Source organism: Ochotona princeps, chromosome 19 (genome assembly GCF_030435755.1).
Source record: "Ochotona princeps isolate mOchPri1 chromosome 19, mOchPri1.hap1, whole genome shotgun sequence".
NCBI lineage: Eukaryota > Metazoa > Chordata > Mammalia > Lagomorpha > Ochotonidae > Ochotona > Ochotona princeps.
The window spans coordinates 22,988,740-23,007,840 of record NC_080850.1 but is presented as its reverse complement, the minus strand read 5'-3'; the positions used below and the strand labels follow the sequence as shown (position 1 = coordinate 23,007,840).

The 19,101-nt window shown below is 55.3% G+C and overlaps 2 protein-coding genes across 3 annotated transcripts in view; one reads left to right on the top strand and one right to left on the bottom strand.

Annotated features, from left to right (window-relative positions):
• The window catches only part of TCOF1 (treacle ribosome biogenesis factor 1), a 31,211-nt gene extending 22,136 nt beyond the window's left edge, over positions 1-9,075 (top strand). Inside the window, exons 20-28 of the mRNA XM_058677882.1 lie at positions 778-893; positions 2,243-2,356; positions 2,611-2,848; positions 3,302-3,381; positions 4,237-4,417; positions 5,931-6,458; positions 7,950-8,047; positions 8,435-8,507; positions 8,639-9,075. Coding sequence (XP_058533865.1) covers positions 778-893; positions 2,243-2,356; positions 2,611-2,848; positions 3,302-3,381; positions 4,237-4,417; positions 5,931-6,458; positions 7,950-8,047; positions 8,435-8,467 — 1,388 coding nt within the window. The 3' untranslated portion in view covers positions 8,468-8,507; positions 8,639-9,075. The remainder of the gene's footprint in view (positions 1-777; positions 894-2,242; positions 2,357-2,610; positions 2,849-3,301; positions 3,382-4,236; positions 4,418-5,930; positions 6,459-7,949; positions 8,048-8,434; positions 8,508-8,638) is intronic.
• Positions 9,076-10,423: 1,348 nt separating this feature from the next.
• On the bottom strand, positions 10,424-18,849 carry CD74 (CD74 molecule). Of its 2 annotated transcripts, XM_012927641.2 has the most exons (9): positions 18,633-18,849; positions 14,444-14,616; positions 14,242-14,321; positions 13,727-13,789; positions 12,996-13,091; positions 12,596-12,683; positions 11,545-11,736; positions 11,114-11,179; positions 10,424-10,888 (listed from the first exon to the last, which is right to left on the bottom strand). In XM_012927641.2, the coding sequence occupies exons 1-9, from the start codon at positions 18,707-18,709 to the stop codon at positions 10,878-10,880; spliced, it is 846 nt and encodes a 281-aa protein (XP_012783095.2). In that variant the 5' UTR covers positions 18,710-18,849; the 3' UTR covers positions 10,424-10,877. The 2 variants fall into 2 exon arrangements, with proteins under 2 accessions (XP_012783095.2, XP_012783096.1); XM_012927642.2 differs by lacking the exon at positions 11,545-11,736 and having other exon boundaries at positions 18,633-18,829.
• Between the last annotated feature and the right edge of the window lie 252 nt (positions 18,850-19,101).

The following is a 19,101-nucleotide window of genomic DNA, read 5'->3' as shown; positions in this document are numbered from 1 at the left end:
CGGGGAGGGGTTCTGTTATTGGAAGACAGAGCCACTTCTGGGGATTGACTTTAGAGAGTATGTAATTCTTGCAGTGATAGCAAGAAAACAGGCACCATCCCCATTGTTACACTCTTGTGAGGAAGTGGTATCTAGTCACTGGTTAGATCAGTAAATGCATATTGCCCCAGAAGAAGAGCATAACCCCTGCAATCCTGCAGCCCAGCCACTGTTCATAGTTCCCAGCTGCTGACTTTCCAAAAGCCCAAGACGCACATGTTTGTTCATCGTTTGAGGAAAGCCAGCTCAGCAGTTCTGAGAGGCCATCTTATGACGCCATGGTGTTTTTGCTATCACATGCTCACAGCCATGGTTCCTCCCATCTGCCAAGCAGGGCCAGTTAGCCAGCCATTGCCACGGCAGAGCAAGCTAGGGCCTCGTTTGGGGCTCCTGGAACATAGTCCATGGGCCGTGGGCAGCCGCACCCCTGCAAGTGCCCAAGGCAGTTCTACAAGAGTGTGAACTGCGAGGACAGGCCATGGCCCAGCACCTGACCTCTCCGGAGCAATAGCCGTTCTGCAGGGAGAGGAGAGGATGAGAAGGAACCCTAGAGTCAATGTCACTGCAGCTCTCTGGGCTCCCTGCACCTTGTGAGGGACACAGTGACAGCAGCCTTGAGGAAGGGGTATGCAGCACCAGGGCCCCAGCAAGGACTGGCTGGCAAATTGGGGTGTTGCTGCTGACAGGGAACCAAGGAACTCCTCTTTACTTACTTGCTCCCATCCTGCCCCGTTTCAGCCATCAGAACCAACGTGCTGGCCACTGGCCACCCAAGGACAGGCCACAGCGCCAGCGGCAGCGAGGAATGCAGCCGGGCATCAGAAGACAAGAAACAAGAGGCACCAGCCACACAGGTACCTGTGCCGGCCAGTGAGCTGAGGGGCTGTGGTTGCTACCACACCTGTGTGCACACGCACCCCTGCTTGTAGCCACGACTGTTCTGGCCTTGTAGCCACAGCCCACCAAGTTTCCAAGCTGTCGGGAATATGACATCTGGGCACGGCTGACGCTGCTCCCAGGGTACCTGACCAGCTATTTCCAAATGGTTGAACTTTTTTCTTTGTGGTTTTAAAATGACCATGAACGAAAGTTGCTCCATTTAAATGTCTGGAATAGTGACTTTACTGTCCTTCCTGACTGTCACCTTTGTGGGGCATTTTATGTGGTCCTTGCCTGGCTCTCAGTGGCTGAACAGGGTGGGATTGGTGACACATTGTCCCAAGCAGGGTTCCTGCTTGCCCAGGGACCTCCAGCTTGAGCAGGTCCGAGTCTCCTGACTCTCGATGTCCTAATTGCTCTTTGGCTCTACTGGTTTGCTCCCAGTGAGTAGAGAGAGACCCACGCATGCCCTGTGTCTCCTGAGGGGAAGAAAGCTGAGCTAGCCTGGGCATGCCCAGCTCAGAAGAGCTGGTGTGCTCCCTGCTCACTGGCCTTTCACAAGCCACAACCCAGGAAGGGGCTTCTGGAGCACAGGTGTTGGGTGGGTGGCTGGGTGAGAGTTGCTGCCCCCAAAGACCTTGCATCCCTCCAGCCATGCAGCCAGCAGGTGTGGCAAGCATCTGACTGTGCCAAGCTCTGGGGCAGGAGCAGAACAGGGAGGAGCTCCTGACCTTGGGGCCTCCAAGCCAGCAAGACAGCAGTCATTAAGCATAAAGTCCTCCCTGGCCCGGAGCTGGCAAGAAGAAACCCAAACATGGACTAGAGCACACTGGGGTGATCTGCTTTAGGAAGCTAGGTAAAGAAGGCTTTCCCAGAAGGTGGCCTAGATACAGGGCAAGCAGCCAGCCACAGGCTGCACTAGAGGCAGGAAGGTCACTGGGGCCGAGGGGACTGAGAGCTTGGGGGCCGTGGAAAGTGCTGTTAGCTGCAGGAAGTGGGGGTGGCACCAGAGAGACCAGGAGGCGTGAGGTGTGTTTCTGAGGAGAGCCCAGACCAAGTGCGGGGCTTCCCATGGTGCCTGAACCGCTGCCCTACCCTGGCCTGGAAGTAAGCTCTGCACTCTTTAAGAACTGACCAGCCCAGCTCCATAACCTAAAGCCCAATACTCCTTCTGCCTAGAGAATGACAGTACCCCTTGGACTGTTCCTCAGTCCTTCTGAATCCTCCAGGCTGGGTTGCTTCCCACCCTAGCCAAACCCCAGTCCGATCTGGGCATGGCCTCAATGACATCGCGAGGCTCAGGGCTACCCTTTGCTGTTCACAGATAACAAAGAGGAACCCGGCCTCCCTCCCACTGACCCAGGCTGCCCTGAAGGTCCTGGCCCAAAAAGCCAGCCAGGCCCAGTCTCCTCATGCTGGAACCCAGTCTTCAAGTGGGGTGAGTTTTGAGGGCCAGAGGGGCCATACCCTTCAGCTCTGCTTCAGAGGTGAGGCCCCTGAGTGCAGATGGGAGGGTACCCCAGTGCTTGTCTATAATCCTGGACCTCAGCGGGCTGATCTGTGAGAAGGGATTGCAGTGCCCACCATCAGCAGTGTTGGGAGGCATCTAATGAGGCCCAGCACAGCACCCTAGCCCTGTTGAGGTTTTCATGCAAAGCCAGGTTTTAACTCAGATTCTTCCTCCCTAATTAGGTTGATGGTGCTACAGGAACAGTCCCTGTGACAGGTCTACAGAGCAACTCTCTCCAGGCCAGAGTGGCCAACAAGCTTGGAAAAGCCAAAGGCCAGCAGGCCACTCTCCTTCCCTCGGGAAACCCCAAAGCCAAAGTCCCCAGGAGCTCCGAACACAGCGAGGACAGCAGCAGCAGCTCCTCAGGGAGCGAGGAGGGTGCTGAGGGACCCCCACCGGCCAAGTCAGCCCCCAAGCCAGGTACAGGAAGAAGAGGAGGGAAAGGGGGCACACAAAAGCCAAGGGCAGGAGCAGCAAGCTCTGGCCTCTGGCTCTGCTGCTTCTGTGACCTCAGCCAGACCATGCTACACCAACCACAGGAACCCAGTGCAAAAGATTTCAAAAACCTGGTCACAGCTGGCTTTTTGGAATTAGGCTTCCTTTCTTTAATGGCCCAGTCCCTAAAATTCCAGGTTCATGCTACCCCACCAGGGAAGATAGGGAATCATGAGAGGGACCCCAGGAATTAGAAAGCAAGGCCTGGATGTTCAGGTGTCTCAGCTGGAATGCTGTGGGTGGAGAGCCATGGGAAGCCCTGGGCAGGTGGGTAAGGACCACAGTCCAAGACCAGAGTGTCCTCAGGCCCTCCTGCAGGGCCCTGCCCTACTCAGCTAGCAGGGCCTTCCCAACAGGATTCTTACGCTTCTCCAGCAGGTGCAGTCCCTGCTGGGAAGGAGATCTTGGTGGAAGAGACTTCCGAGTCCAGTGACGACGAGGTGGTGGCGCCTTCCCAGGTAACCGCAAGGGTCCTGGATGGCGGCTTCATGGGTCTTACTGCAGGTCCTAGGCCAAGTCCTGTCTGCCTATGGGCCATCCAGTGTGGCCAAGGCAACAGGATACAGCAAGCTATCCCCTGCCCTGAGGTTCCACTCAACTTGGAGCCACAGGTTGACTGCCTCTAGGAGTATCGAAGGGATTCCCTCGTATTCAGCGTAGTGCCAGGCAACAACACTCCTGCTTGGAGGCTGTCCTCTGTTCCTGGCACGTGCTGCTGACTGATGGCTTCGGTGTTGGTGTTGCTTTTGGCTTTTTTGTTGTTGTTGTTCTTGTTGTTTTATTTGAAAAGCAGTAAGACTGAGACAGAAGTCTCATCCCCTGATTCACTCCCCAAGTGAGCTAGCTCAGCAGCCAGAGCTGGGCCAGGCCAATACCAAGAGCTCCATCTGGCTCTCCTGTGGGAGGAGGGAATCATGGACTTGAGCCATCACCTGCTGCTTCCCAGGGTGCACCTGAGCCGGAAGCTACAATGGAGAATACAACTGAAACTTGAACCCTGGGCACTCCCATATGGGCTGTGGGCGGCTCACACAGCCACTTAACCACATACCAAATGCCAAACCGCCATTTGTATTTATAATAGGAAATTTCCTTTTTCAATGTCTGTCTAGAGAGTGCATTAATTAAAATAATTGAGGAGGTGCACACTCAAGTCCTGCTCTGGGCTACAGTGCCCACCCACTGCACTTACAGGGCTGGCCTGGTCCTGGGGAGTCTTGGGGGTGCTGGGGTCTGGCTTCTTCAGGCTTCCTGTGGGAGGGCAGACTGGGCTGGGCTGGGTTGGCAGCCTCTCTCACGCTGGCCTTCCACAGTCTCTCCTCTCAGGTTATGTGACCCCTGGGCTGACGCCAGCCAATTCCCAGGTTTCAAAGGCGATTCCCAGGCCGGACCCCAAACCGTTAGTGTTCTCAACTCCAACTACCAAAGACAACCCAAATGGCAAGCAGGAGGCAGAACCCCCACGAGGAGTGGACACCACGTCCCCTAAAAAAGGTGAGTGTACAGCCACAACTGGGTGTGGAGAGCTGGGGCTGTGGGCCCTTTCTCGTCTTGCCCTAGCAACAGTCCCAGCAGAACAGTTATGGTGGCCATGAGGACCCGTCCAAGTGCGGCCTCATGGTCATGTTGTAGACCTCCGGGTGCAGGAGTGTCTGTGGTCTGGACCTGTGAAGTGGGCCTTGTTTCTCTGTAACCTTCCGGCAGACTTGTCTTCCCAGCAAATGGGCTTGTGGCCTGGGTTACAGAGAGCCTAAGTACGGCTCTGGTCAAAGGCTGGGGCCATGTTTGGAAGAGACACGGAGGAGACCGGTAAGAAATGTCCTCACACAGGGCCCTGGCCACATGAGACAGGGGGCAGTGAAGCATGGCCCCCCCCATGGAACATAGCTGCATGGTATTTGAATGGACAGAGTACTCCGGTCACCTGATCTGGGGTGTTTTGTCACCTCGGACATTGCGGAAAGACAGGTGACTCAGATGGACATAGCAAGGACAGCTCAAGGAGTCCCTGCATGTTCAGGCCGTCTATGGGTGAGCAGAGAGGTGGGTTCTGGGGGAGAGGCTGCCTGGGCAGGCTGTATACTCTGCATCCTTTTCCAGGTGGTCCTTGCCATGAGTCCCTAAAAGCCTGGGTCAGACCCCTGCCTCTCCTTGCAGTGAGCCCCCTCAGGTGCTGATAGGACAGAGCTTTGTGCCACACAGCCCTGGAGGGTCATGGCGACCACAGGGCCCGGACCTCAAGCCTCTGTGCAGCTCGCCCTATTCTGGGTCAGAAGCAGAGCTGTTGCTCACTTTTTTTCCCCAGCGTTCTCTTTGTAGGAGGCGGGTGCGACAAGGAGACATTTTAGAGGGGGCTGTTGAAGGTTTTTTTAACACGTGTAGTCAGCACACAATTATCAAAGGCAAGCAGAGGCGTGGAAAATTCTAAACAAAGGCTGCACCAGAAGTTGCTCTGGCAGGCGGTAAACCTGCTTAGTCAGCCCCCACGTGTGTGTACACAGGACCTCTGACCGGGAGGCGATTGCCCCACTATGTGAAGTGGACAGAGCTGAGCACCTACATGGCATTCACTGCCATCGGGGGTCCACCAGGCATGAAGGGAACCTTGCTGTTAGTCCAGCTCCTCAGTTTGCAAACAGAAACCAAGACCCCAGGAGGAGCAGAACAAGTGGGTGGCAGCGGGTGGTCCAGAACCTGGGTCTCGCACCCCTAGCTCTGGACTCACGACATAGCACCCTCTCTTGGGCCCACTGTTCCCATCCCAGTCATTTTCTAACTAACCACAGGCTGAACTTGTCCAAGCGGAGGCTGGAGTGTGAGACGATCTAAGTCAGAAATGAGATCAGGACGTGAGGCTGGGAGAGAGGTGTGGGCTCAGGAGCTGGGATAGGGCCGCGCTTTCCTCTTCTGCACCTTTGGCAGAGGAAGCAGGCTCTCCCCCTATTCCCCTGTACCCTCCACACACCAGCTCTCACAGGTCTGTGACCTCACATTCTTGTCTCTGCAGGTAGAAAAGAACCCGCCTCCGGCACCACACCCCAGAAGCCTCGGAAGCCCAAGAAGGGGACCCTGGGTGCCCAGGCCTCGGTCCTGCAGAGCAGCATCACCCAGCGCCTCCTGAATGAGCACTGGCCCCTGAGCGAGGCCCAGGTGCAGGCTTCGGTGGTGAAGGTGCTAACCGAGCTGTTGGAGCAGGAAAAGAAGAAGGCCATGGACGCCACCAAGGAAACCAGCAAAAAGGGCCACAAGCGCAAGCTTTCGGGGGACCAGCCAGCCCCCAAGGGCAAGAAGAAGAAGCTGCTGGAGGCTGGGGCGAATGGGGAGAATGCCGGTTCCCCTGAAAAGGCCTCTAGGACTTCCAAGGGGAAGACCAAGAAAGATAAAGCAAGCAGTGACAGCAAGAAGAAGGGGAAGGGGTCTTCTGGCTCCCAAGGGGCCAAGGGCAAGCCAGAGGAGGAATTGGGGACTGTGAAGGCCGAGGAAGAAGACCAAAGCAACTCCAAGAGCAAGAAGGAGAAGAAAAAGTCAGACAAGAGTAAGTGATTTCGCTTCTCCTGTGGCCGTGCCAGGGGCTGCCAGGGAGCCGCAGTGCGGGAGGGTCAGCTCTGGTCTCTCTCCCATGGAGGGCATTGTGGCACGCTGGGAAGTGGTTTATCCGGGTTTGTGTGGGAAGCTAGTAGCCAAGGCAGAAGGAGATTCCAAAGCAGGAGAGCCCTGGGGGCAGCTTGCTTCCATATCGCAAAGTGCATCCAGCTGCCTCCAGCAGTCACAGGCACCTGCTTCCCGCTCCTGCTCCAACCCCACCAGGGCAGGCCGTGATGTTTCTTCCTGCCATCTCAAGGCAACAGATCTGAGAGGCACGTACTTCTCCAACCAGCTCCTCTGGTGCCAGGTGGACCCAGAACCAGCACTAGCTCCACCCTCAACACGTCTGAGCTTTGTGCTTGGCTCCAAGCTCAGGGGGGCTTCCCCTTGCCCTAAGAACAGCCCCAAACAGTAGAGACACCTCATTGCTGGTTTCTGTGTGGACTGTCTTGGCTTGGAGAAGCAGGAAAGTGGCTAAGGGTCCCAGAATCACCAGGAGGACCCATTCCTCCTGAGTGATGGGAAAGAGTGAGGGTACATGGGCAACCCCCAAAGGAAACTGCCCCACAGCACTCAGAAAAGTGCTCAGAACTGTCCTAGGTTCCCACATGCAGTGTTTTAGAGCATGTCCTTTTTAAAAAGTACGTAGGAGTTCAATTGCAGTGAGGTCATGTAGGGGTGTACATTTGGTATAGTAGTTCAGGTACCACTCAGGATTCCATAAACCCTATCTGAGTACCTGCCTTCAAGTCCCACCTCCACTTCTGATTCCAGCTTACTGCTAATTGTGCACCCTGGGAGGTAGCAGGTGGTGGCTCAAGTACATGGGTTCCTGGTACGCACTCAGGGAAAGTCAGATTGAAGCTTCTGGCTTTTGGTCTGGCTCAGTCCCAGCCAAGGGAGGATTGGGAAGAACCAGCAGATGAAGATCTGTTTCTGGATCTCCAACTCTCTGCCTTTCAAATGAATAAAATAAAGAATTTTAAGGATTACTTTTTGAAAGGCAGCAAGACCAAAACAGACCTTCTGCCCTCTGGTCCACTTCTCGGGTGCCTGCAATGCTGGGACTGGGCCAGGAACTCCACCATGTGGGTGGCCGGAACCCAAGTAGTTGAGCCATCATCTTCTGCCTCCCAGGCACGTTAGGAGAAGGCTAGAGGGGAAACAGTAGCAGCTGAGACCCAAACCAGCATTCCAATATGTGATGTGGGCACTGCAGGCAGCAGCTTAACCCTTGTGCCACAGTAACTGCCCCTAATAAAGTGCTGTGATATATCACACAAAGTAGCCAAGGCCAGGTGGTCCACAGAACTTGAGGCTGACTCGGCCACTGGCTCCCTGTGCTGTAAGGAGAGCTAGGGGCCCGGCCCTGCCCCTCAACACTGACCCCAGCACTCAGGATTCACTGGTGGTGTTCAGGAAACTTACCTTGTTCCCTCAGGAAAAAAAGACAAAGAAAAAAAGGAAAAGAAGAAGAAAGCAAAAAAGGCCTCAGCCAAAGACCCTGAGTCACCATTTCAGAAGAAAAAAAAGAAAAAGGTACAGTTCTGAGGAGCCTCAGGCAGGAGAGAGGGCACAGCCCTGGCTCCATCCCACACCCAATCTGTCCCCATCCCTTCCCGCTGGGGGAGGCGTGCCCCAGGAGCCTGTCCTGTGAGGCAGGAGGCCTGACCCGCATGGCAGCCCTCTTGGGCCCTCTGCCTTCTGGGTACCAAAACCGATGCTACATGGGATGACCTGAATTCTCACTGTGGCCAGCATCACGGCTCAGAAAGCTGAGCTGCTATTGGCATAGAGCCTTGGCCTGCCCTGTAGGACACAGAGTCCCTGGCCCCAGGTATCCCTGCAGCCCCCGTGAGGGAGGAGGTGGGCAGTGGAAGGTGGGAGAGACTGGGTACAACAACCCTCGCACTTCCCTCTTCACAGAAGAAGGCGGCTGAGCAGGTGCAGGCGGTGTGAGGGGCCAGCGGAAGTGCAGGTACACTTCCTGACCAGCCAGGTGGGAGGACAGGGCCTGCTTCTGATGGTGGGGGCGGTTGGAGCTGGGGTGGCAGCCATCCTCACCTGTGTGTTGGAGATGCCAGGTAGAGAAGGGTCAGGAAATCTTAAATCTGGGTATTTCCTTCCTAGGGATCTCTTCTTTGCTGAGTGGTGACGACCCCCATGCCTCTGACCTCTGCCCGCCATGGGCTGAAACTGAATTTTAGCTCTCCTCCCCCGTAGCAGAAGCTGTCCAACCCTGGGGTTCCACCCTGGCCAAGCCAGTGAGCCCACAGGAAGGCTGGCCCAAGAAGGAAGTGGGCCCATCTTTCACGGCCTGAGATGCCTTGACTAGATGTGTACAGAATATATATATTTTTAAGGGACCTGTTTCTTGCTGTTTGAAGCCAACCTACTCAAAGGCCTCAGAGGACTCCTACCAGCCAGCCCGCTCCAGCCCCAAGAGCCCCAGCTTGTCCTGAGGTCTTGTCCTTCTTTTGCCAGTTTTTCCAGTTGTGGTTTGATTTGGTTTTTTAAAAACTCATAAAAATAAAAGACCTACAGGAAACTGTGTGTTCCCAGTGCCTCTGGGGCACTTTGCCCCCGGGCCAAGAGGGAGGGGGAGGGACAGGGACCAGCAGTGGGGTCTCAGGGAAGCTGAAGCGGTAGGGAAGGCTTCAGGTGGCTGCAGCAGGTGTCTGGGTGCCAGAGGTCATATGCATGTCCAGTGGTGAGGAATGGAAGGGACATCCCACCCCAGTGCTTCAAGGCAGAGGACAGCTGGACAGGGACAGAAAAATTACATGTCCAGGAAATGGCGGTTTCATGGTGGTGAAGGTAAGGGGCCGAGCTCTAGACCTAGGTATGACAGTGGAGAGGATACCTCCTATAGCTCCAGCCCAGAAACACAGAGGCCTTTCCCCCCACCACCAACATTCCAGAGCACTGTGGGGCCGTAGTGATGCTGGAGTGTTCTCCATGGCTTCCGCCTCCCGTCAGGCAGCTGGGGACAGTGCAAGAAAGGGCTGACAGCCTAGAGGGCCAAGGGCTGTGCCCCCAGCCCGGCTGGTTGTGTGTGAGCCCGGGGCAGAGACCACAGCAAGCTTCTGCAGGTTTTGCCGACCTGCAGCCAGGCTGCCTTCTAGAATGCGATGGTTTCACTGAAGCTCTGGATTGGTAGCTCTTAAATAGCTGCGAATCTGGGGCCCGGCGGCGTGGCCTAGTGGCTAAAGTCCTCGCCTTGAAAGCCCCGGGATCCCATATGGGCGCCGGTTCTAATCCCGGCAGCTCCACTTCCCATCCAGCTCCCTGATTGTGGCCTGGGAAGGCAGTTGAGGACGGCCCAATGCTTTGGGACACTGCACCCGCATGGGAGACCTGGAAGGGGTTCCTAGTTCCTGGCATCGGATCGGCGCGTATCTGCCCGTTGCGGCTCACTTAGGGAGTGAAACATCGGACGGAGGATCTTCCTCTCTGTCTCTCCTCCTCTCTCTGTATATCTGACTTTGTAATAAAAATAAATCTTTAAAAAAAAAAAAAAGCTGCGAGTCTGGCAGCAGGACTATACCCCTCTGGGCAACAACTGACTAGAGCCAATCTCAGCCCCTTCTGTCAGGCCCACCACCCCCCAGCCCCAGGTGCTTCTGTCTTCATACACATGATGGTCTAAGCAGACATTAGGTGGGGTTATGAGGAAGTGAAAGTGGGACTTAGAACTTGCACTTAGAACATGGGGCAAGAGCCTGTTTCTCTTTGAAAGAAAAGAAATCTTCATGTGTGTTGGCAGCCACATGTGTGTGTCCGTAGAACACAGGTGCCCTGGACCCCAGGCCTCTGGACTACAGCCCCCCCCCCCACCAGGATGATTGGGCTTAGGGTCTTCAGAGACTTTGCGGTAAAGGGCTGGACCCCAACGGAAGAACCAGAGCCCAAGTGTCCTACCTCCTACTGTTTATTCTGTAAGCCATGCCCTGGGGGCTGTTAACGGGTGGAATGGGGTGGGCAGGGAGTGAGACTGGAGAAGGGAAAGAGTGGGTGGTTATTCCCCAGGTGAACGGGCCAAGAAGCTGAAGCCAAAGCCGGGAGGGCAGGACCACCGATGTGTCCATCCTGGATTTAGGAACAGGGTGTCCCTCTTCCTGTGCCTTCTACCTCATCCATGACCTGGATCCTAGAGGCAGTGATGGGGATCTGCCTAGCATTTGCTCAAGTAGAGGCATGGCAGTGGCCTTTGAGCACTGCTGTCCATGCTGTTGTGACAGAGAGCCAGGCACCAGAGTCTTCACAGGATAAGGTTCAGGGTGGGAGACGGAAGGGGCTGTGGGTGGAGGGGAGCAGGAAGCAATGGCATGCAGAGCTGGCTGGCTGCTGGAGGTGGCCACTGCGGTTCTCAGATAATATCTAGGAGAGAGAAGCAGCAGGTTGGTGTTGGTCAAGGTCACTTGTTGGTTGTCTGTCCCCCTTCCCTATCCCAGGACCACCAAACAGTCAAGGACTTTGCACCCCCCAATGCCCCCTGCCCAGGCTGGATTCAGGCTGTGCCAGCCACCGGCCTGCATCCCCATTGTGAAGCACTCGCCCCTGGGAGGCTGCTGGCGATGAGACTCCCCTGCACAGGGCCCTTACCTGCACCCAGATCTGGCTTGCCCATCATGCCCAGCCCTGAAGAGGAGTATTCGCCTTCCATCGGCTCTGCAAAGCAGCAGCAGACATGCTGGTTACTTTCACTCCCTCCCATCCCTGCCACTAGCACAGTGCCCTGGAGTACTTAAAGGGACCGCAGCCCTAGTGTGTGGCAGAGCAGGTGCCTAGGAAGAAGTGTGGGAAGAGCTTGAAGATCAAAGGGCAAGGTCAACATGATGTGTCTGTGGGACACCTGGGTGCTGGAGACCAGTGCATGGATGGCTGTGGGTGCTGAGCATGCATGTAAGAGGAACAAAGTGACAAGGACAGTGGGATGCAGAGAAGGCTGGGCATGGAACTGCCTGCAGCTGCCATCCCCGGTGTCCTGGCCCCGGGAGGGAGCTCGGGCCTCAGCCTTCCTGGCCACTGCTTACCACTGCAGTTATGGCGCCCGCGGCTCCTGGTGTGGGGGACCTCGGTGCCGTTGGGGAAAACGCACCAGCAGTAGCCGATGCTGCCAAAGCACTGGAGCGGCATGTAATTGCCGTCCTCGTCGCACTGGGGTTTGAACTTGCCCGGGTGGACATCGGGGATGCGGCTGACCTCTTCCCGGCACTTGCCTAGTGCTGAAGCGACAGGCATGGTTGAACACTTGGTGAGACCCACACTCCATGGCTGCGGGTCTCATGCCTTCTGCCCAAGCAGTGCTACTCCCACCACCCATCATACAGATGAGCAAACTGAGGCCTAAGGCCTAGCAAGATCAGAAGGGGAAGTGAAGGGCTGTGTGGCTAATTGACTCCAGAACTTGATGATTCCTTCTTCAAGCCCTTAAATGTTTGGAATCCCAAGTGTTATTGTGACTTGCAGAGAACAGCTATGGGCCGCCTTGGTAGGGCTAAGCTGCCTGTTTCTAGGGCTGCCCAGCTACAAAAAAGGGGAACCCTATGCCGGCGACATGGCAGAAGGCATCTGGAGATAACTGGCTGTTGGGCACAGTAGCTTATAAGGCCCTTCCTGTGAACCTGGTGGGGGTGCTCTTGACCTTTCACCTCAGGACCCTGAAAGCTCAGAGGGAAGAGACCCGCCTGAAGCAGCACAACAAATAGCAAGCACCTTGAAGGGTCTCCAGCTGTCATCCAGGGCCCTGGCTGGCCCTCATTGGCCGGGTGACCTGGGCTTCTTCCCCAGAATTGCGGGCAGCACCGCTCAGGCAGTTGGCATGAGGACTCTGGCCTGGTGTGTCATGGCTAGGCTTTGCTCCAGGCCCTCTGCCCAGTGCTGTCCTCTACAAGGGAGGTCCCCGCAGGAAGGCAGGCCAGTTCCCCATGGGCCATCACCATGTGGAAGAGCAGCAGTGCACACAGGCTGCCTGAGCCCGGAGAAACAGGCAGGAGACAGAGGTGGGGAGGCGGCTTCTGGGGCATTTCACCTGGTGGCTCCACAAGGCCCTCCCCTGTCCCCCAAAACTCCCCCACCCTGAACCTTTGGTTGGAGCTGGGGTGGGATTCTCATTCAGTGAGTTCTTGCTCAGCTCAAACAGGAGCCACTGGTGCAGCCAGCTCTCAAAGATCTAGTCAGGGAAGAGGCAGGGAAATGGGGTCAGCAGCCATCTCCAAACCCCGACCTGCCTTACTCTGCCCCTGGGGATAGAAACATGGTGGGCCAGATGGGGCCCCAGCACCAGGAATCCAGCTGTGGCTTGGTTCCCTGTCAAAACCCACATGGCTTAGCCAGATGGTTCCTCAACCCAACCCCCATCAACCTTGCAGGTTTGGTATGTGCTGAGGCCCCCTCTGCTCCCACCCCACCTAGCATCCTGAGAATGCCCCTCTGCCCAACCCTACCCAAGACACAGGGTCAGGGCATAGGGAGACATGCCCACCTTCCAGTTCAAGCCATCCATGTTGCTCTTAAGCTGCTTCAGGTTCTCCTGGAAGGTCCCCTGCAGCTGTGGGTACACCTTCAGGGGATCAGACCTCTGCAAAGTGGCAGGGTAGGAGGGAGGGTTAAAGAGAGTTCCCTGGCAAGTGGAGTGAAGCATGCAAGTTGCGTTCCTTTGCCTCCCATCCCGAGGAGTGGGCCTGAGCCTGGCCTCAGCCGAGGTGGGAGAGGAGAGGATAAGGGTAGTCCGGATGCACAGGTTTCAGGGCTAGCTCTATCCATAAGCCCCTGTCCTCTTGCAGCAGACACTCATCTCCTCCAGGAAGACTCCATGACTGCCCCCAGCTAAGCTGGCTCCTGTGCCTCACAAATCCTCCTCCTCCCTGGTCACTTGTCCCCTACCTTACCTGAGGTCTCTGTGGCCTCAGCACGTGGGTCCAGACTCCCCATTGTGAGCCAGAACCTTGCACAGTGTCCAGCACAGAGTAGACAAGAGTGGAAATTGAGGAGAGTAGGATGGTGGTGTTTTAAGGTGTTCTTAACACCTCCATAAGCTTTTGGCCTCATTCCCTCCAGCTTAGAAATAGAGGCTGGACAGCACAGGACATGGAATGGCCACCCCTTAGGTTCCTTCAGGAATCTAGCAAGCATGCACTGTTGAGGTTCACAGTGATGCAGGCATGGGGCAGTTTGTGGGGTGGACAGGCCCCCCAGCAGCTGCCCTGCACTCACCAGAAGCAGGTGCATCACGTAATCCTGTGTGGTGTTGCCATACTTGGTGGCATTCTGCTTGGGCTATGGGAGTAAGGAACAGAGTTGGTGATGGGCCCTGCACGGGGGCCAGCACCCAGGCATCTCAGCCACCACTAAACAAGAGCTGGTGCTAATCGCTTGCTGCCTCCATTTCTTCATGGGTTGAATAGGCATAAGTTTTGTGCCCAGGGCTTTGTCAGTAGCTTATGGTTGTGTGTAGAAATATCCATACAGGCTACTCAGGGTCTGAGACAAAGGGGCCTGTGGATGCTGTGGGCATGAGGAGTACTTCAGAAACTGGGGGGTTGGAATCAGGCACTCCTTCCATGGACTGCTCCCAGAGGCTCCTCCATAATACACTTGCCAAGCCCTCTTCTTCATCCCATCCCTCCCCAGCACTCAGACACCCTTGGCTTTTCCTGGGTCAGCAGTCTTCCTGTGCCCCATCCAAACTAGCTACTTTCCCTCCCCCCCAACCCAAAAGCTACCCTTACCCCCTGGGACGGGCTGTCCATGGGCAGCGCCTGCATCAGCATGGGAGTGGCCATCCGCATCTGGCTCAAAGGCTTGGCCGCTGTGGAACAGGGAATATGGCATGAGTGTGGTCCCAGCACCAGGAGGGGGTTTCAGAGCAGTGCAGGGAGAGGATGGTGGGACAGCAGGGGGTGAGCCGCAGGAGGAAGGCAGGGCACGCACACTTTGGAAGTTTCATACGCAGGCTCTCCAGCTGCAACTTCTGTGAGGTGACTGTCAACTTGTCCAGCCGGTCCTGCTGCTGGTACAGGAAGTAAGCAGTGGTGGCCTGACCTGCCAGGAGCAGAGCCACCAGAACAGAAAAGCCTGTGTACAGGGCTCCACGGCTGCACTTCCTGTGGGAAGAGAAGGGGGCTGGGTCAGGGAATCTATAGGGGAGGGGTGACTGTCCCAGTGGTGGGCTGGGTGGGGGATATGCGCCCCTGTCTCTATCAACCCATGAGCACCTCTGCTAAACCTGTCCTTTAGACACAAGGAACTGGCTGGTTACTGGGGTGCAGCTTGCTGGCATTTTCCATCTATCCATGCCCCTAAAGTCTTCCCAAGAAGAAATCTTGCAGCTTCTCCTGGGGCGAGGTTCAGAGGGGATGAGCCAAGGTCCCTGTCCTGTCTGGGCCTTGGTGCCACGGCAAGTAGGGATGAAGAGTCAAGGCTGCCTATAAGCGAAGGAAAAGGTTTGGGCATTTTGTTTTGTTATTTAAAGATTGATCTATTTGAAAGTCAGAGCTCCAGAGAGAGAAGAGCGAGCTGCTTTATCCACTGGTTCACTCCCTAGATGAACCACAAAGGCCAGGGCAAGCCTAGAAATTTCATTGGAATCTCCCACATGGGTGGCAGTTTCCAAGCACTGGGACCATCTCGTGCTGTTTATTTCAGGCACATTAGTGGGGAGCTAAATTAGAAGTGGAGAAGTTGGGACACAAAGCAGCACACATATAGGATGCTATATGCTGTTAACTTTAGCCACTACACCATGGCTCTGCCCCCCCCTTTTTTTCCAATTGTCAAAAAAGGATGTGTGCATTTACCTTGTAAGGGGAAGGCCCCACCCCCACAATAAAGTCATTTAAGGAGAAAAGGGAAGGAAATGGGACTGGGATGCAGAGGATAGGGCAAACACAGAAAGCAGAAGCAGGGACTGGCATGTCAGGAGTGGGGTGGGAGACTTGGGCTGCAGCACTTCCCACATGGTCCCCGTGTCCTGAAGCAAGTTCCCACCAGCTGGAGCAGAGCTCCCACCCTCCTGTCATACTCCTGTCCCCCACCTCTGTGACTAGGGTATGGTAGGAGCCAGGTCTGTGACCAAGAAGCATCTCAGCCTGGGTGACCTGGGTAGATTTATCACACTTGGGGTGGCCAGTGACCAGCCCCTCAAGAGCTCAGGAATGCCTCATGGCCATGGACCTTGGGTATAGCCTAGGGGGCACTGGCACAGCTGGCAGTGTGAGGATGTGAAGCTCTTGTTGCATGTTCTCCATCCACCTGCCCTACGGGTGGGGTCTCCACCACACACATCAGGTGTACCCAGGGGCAAGGTGTTGGGAGGTGACTGCGTCACCAGGATGGCTCCCCTAGGAGTGTGCTGAGGTGCTCTTGTTTAAGGGCTTGGCACAGGGAGTCCATTGTCACCAGAGGCCTGCATCTTGACCTTGGAAATCCCAGTCTCCAGAAGGCAAAAATTTTTGCTCGTTGTAAATCACCATCTGTGGTATTCTGTCCAAATGAATTAAGACACAGCCCTCTGGAAACCATTAGGATGGGACTCCCCGGCTTCCTGCAAGATGGTTTAGGGAACTCCAGAAGACCCTTCTCCCTAGCAACTCATGACGTCACAGACAAAGCTCATTTACACTGGCTGTCTTTGCCAGCCCTCTGTACTTTCCAGGCCAAGTGAGAGCTTCTAGAAGGAAAAAAAAAGCAAAAACCCTGGGGAAAAGGGAGGCAAAAATACTCTGTCCTTTGTCTCCCTGAGGAACACAGGGACTTGTTCCCTGGCCCCTAAGGCTGAGAGGAAATCTTTCGATTCTTGCCTGGGTCCCAGCTCCCAGCCTGGCTGTGCATCACCCCACCCTGACCCCCAGCTGATTCTGGCCTCTTGGGAATTCCTTCCTTTCCCTGATGCTCAGTCTCTCAGGAGGCCTAAGGCTCTAGACATTCCTATTGAACACCAGATCTCAAATCTTGGGTTGGAGTGTGGCTCAGCCATGGGTGTTGCTCTGGAATTGTGGGTGGGATTAGGGAAGAAAGTCTGAGGGGCCAGCTTATGGCACTGTGGGTAAGCCGCAACCCACGACACCAGCATCCCATGTGCTGCTCCACTGCCAACTCAGCCTCTGCCCAGCACTTCTGGAAAAATCAGAAGATGGCCAAGGTACTTACACCTTTGCCATCCACGTGAGAAACTCATGGCAAAGGCCCAATCATCTGTGACCTCTGGAGAGTGAGCCAGCTGATGGAAGACCAGCAACAGTATCTCTTTGTAACTCTCTTTGTAACTGGGCCCGGCGGCGTGGCCTAGCAGCTAAAGTCCTCGCCTTGAACATGCCGAGATCCCATATGGGCGCCGGTTCTGGTCCCAATGGCTCCACTTCCCATCCAGCTCCCTGCTTGTGGCCTGGAAAAGCAGTCGAGTATGGCCCAAAGCTTTGGGTTCCTGCACCCGCGTGGGACACATGGAAGAGGTTCCTGGTTCCTGGCTTCGGATTGGCGCAGCCAATTGTGGTCGCTTGGGGAGTGAATCATCAGACGGAAGATCTTCCTCTCTGTCTCTCCTCTCTGTATATCTGACTTTGTAATAAAAATAAATAAATCTTAAAAAAAATCTTTAAGATATCTGCTGAAAGGAGGGTTTACCCCTTGAACAAGAACAGTTAGTGCTCTATAAAACAACCCACAGAACTATTCTCAGAGAGTTAATAGTTAACTTCAGCATCAGACTTCCTTCCTCTTTGTGCATCTCAAGCAGTTGTCCCCTGATTCTGGCAGAGTTCCAACTCCTATCACCTGCTTCTGAAAGAAATAACAACTGGCCAAGTCAGGAGCCAACCAGAACCGGCATGACTCATGACGCAAACGTTGCCGGGCAGAAGTGGTCATGAAGGGTGCTCTCAGACAGGCTCCAGGGGGCAAGGGCCTAAGCACATAAGGCCAGTCCAGTTTTAGAAGCAGTAACTGATGGCAATTAAAAAATCAGAGACCTGAAGAGGGAACGGGGAAAGGGGTGAATACCTTCTCTGCACCCTTAGCCCACCTGGGTCTGCAGCTCATCGGGTACCCAATCCCACCTCCCTTATCTGCAAACTGTACCTGTGTGGTGACAGAACAGAAGAGTGAACCCCCCTTAGCAGTCAGGGGAGTCAGGGTTCATGCTCTGCCTCCCACACTTGATGGCTGCCAGTGACGACCTAGGCCAATCTCCACACTGAGCCTTAGCCTCCCCCTCTGTAAACCTGGGGTGATATTGCCTGATAGGGTCACAAAAACACGAATGGTGCCTGGGGGCTGCTGACAGTCCACATGCAGTTGGCAACAGAGAGAAGCAGCAAGTTTTCCTAGATTCTGGCCCTAGCTGAACCTGGGCCAGACCACAGTGCTTCCCAGGGAGTCCGCCCCATCCTTGGAGTCCCTAGACTTTGAGGACGCCGTCCTCATGATCTCTTGAGGCAAGGTGCCTTGTCCCCTAGGACACCTCAGAGCATCTCTCCCAAACCTTCCTCTGCCTGGCAACAGGTGACATTACAGCTCACTGCAAGTTCCCAGAAATTACCTTTTGGAGATAAGGTAAGGGGATGAGGGTGACACTGCCAATGAGGGAACTACATTCTAGCTGTTTTTGAGAGTTACACCACACGGGTGAGGCTGTTTGCAGACAGGGAGACAGACCCCAGAAGTCTTTTGGATACCTGCATGGGAGGGGGCATAGCCACACCCACCCTGAGCCCCTTAATCCCCTTCCTGACAATGCTGGATCCTCCATGAGGGAAAAAACATGCACTTCTATGATGCCAACACCTGCCCCCACACACAGTCACTGGCAGGAGGCCATTTCCCCACCTGGATCGAGAATATTTTCAAGTCTGGCCCACAGTTTCTAACCCCAGCTTCAGGGGGTGTTCAAAGTCCCTAACACTGTGTGAAAATCTAGAGAGAATCTGGAACTCTCTTCTGGCTTTCATAGTGAGGGGGTGCACCTTGTTAAAAAGGGCAGGACCCCCTGCTCTAAGGAACTGAACTCAGAGCAGGCCACAGACAGTGATCAGAATCAATGAGAGCCCTGGTATGCAGAGTCGAGTTCAGTCTCCTGTGACTCTGGGCAGCCCAGGATCTGCGCTCTCCTGGGGCTCACACATACCTCTCCTGGGCCCCAGGGCGCTGGCCCAGCATGGGCATCTGTTCATGGTTGGAGATGAGATCGCGCTGGTCGTCCATGCTTCTGGCCTCGCTGATCTTCTCCCCCTGTGGCACCTGCTGCTGCTGCTGGTGTGTCTGGAACCCTGAACCCCTCGTCACCTCTTGAAGTTCATGCTGACAAAGAATCTGATTCGTCTATAGCAGGTCACCACGCCCCCTAGCAGATGTGGAAGTGAAAGCCACCAAGTTGGAAATACCCCACTTAGGCATAGCTGCCTTTCATGGTTCAGAGTAAGGAGGGGGAGTCCCCCGCAAGCAGGTAGAAAAGGCCAGCCTGATCCCATTGGCTGCCCAGGGCCCTCGTCACTTGTTTCCAGGCAAACCTTTGGATTCACAAGGCTTTTTGAACGTTGTGGCCAACAGGCCAGGAAATCACTGTGAAGCAGAAAATGTCTTTGTCTCATCCACAC

Excerpts from the sequence above, each read along its gene's own strand:
- CD74 (XM_012927641.2), bottom strand. The coding sequence starts at position 18,709 with ATGGACGACCAGCGCGATCTCATCTCCAACCATGAACAGATGCCCATG. Across the intron at positions 13,092-13,726 it reads ACGTGATGCACCTGCTTCTG|AGGTCTGATCCCCTGAAGGT; the intron begins GTGAGTGCAGGG and ends GCCACTTTGCAG. Across the intron at positions 11,180-11,544 it reads CGGGCGCCATAACTGCAGTG|AGCCGATGGAAGGCGAATAC; the intron begins GTAAGCAGTGGC and ends GCTGCTTTGCAG.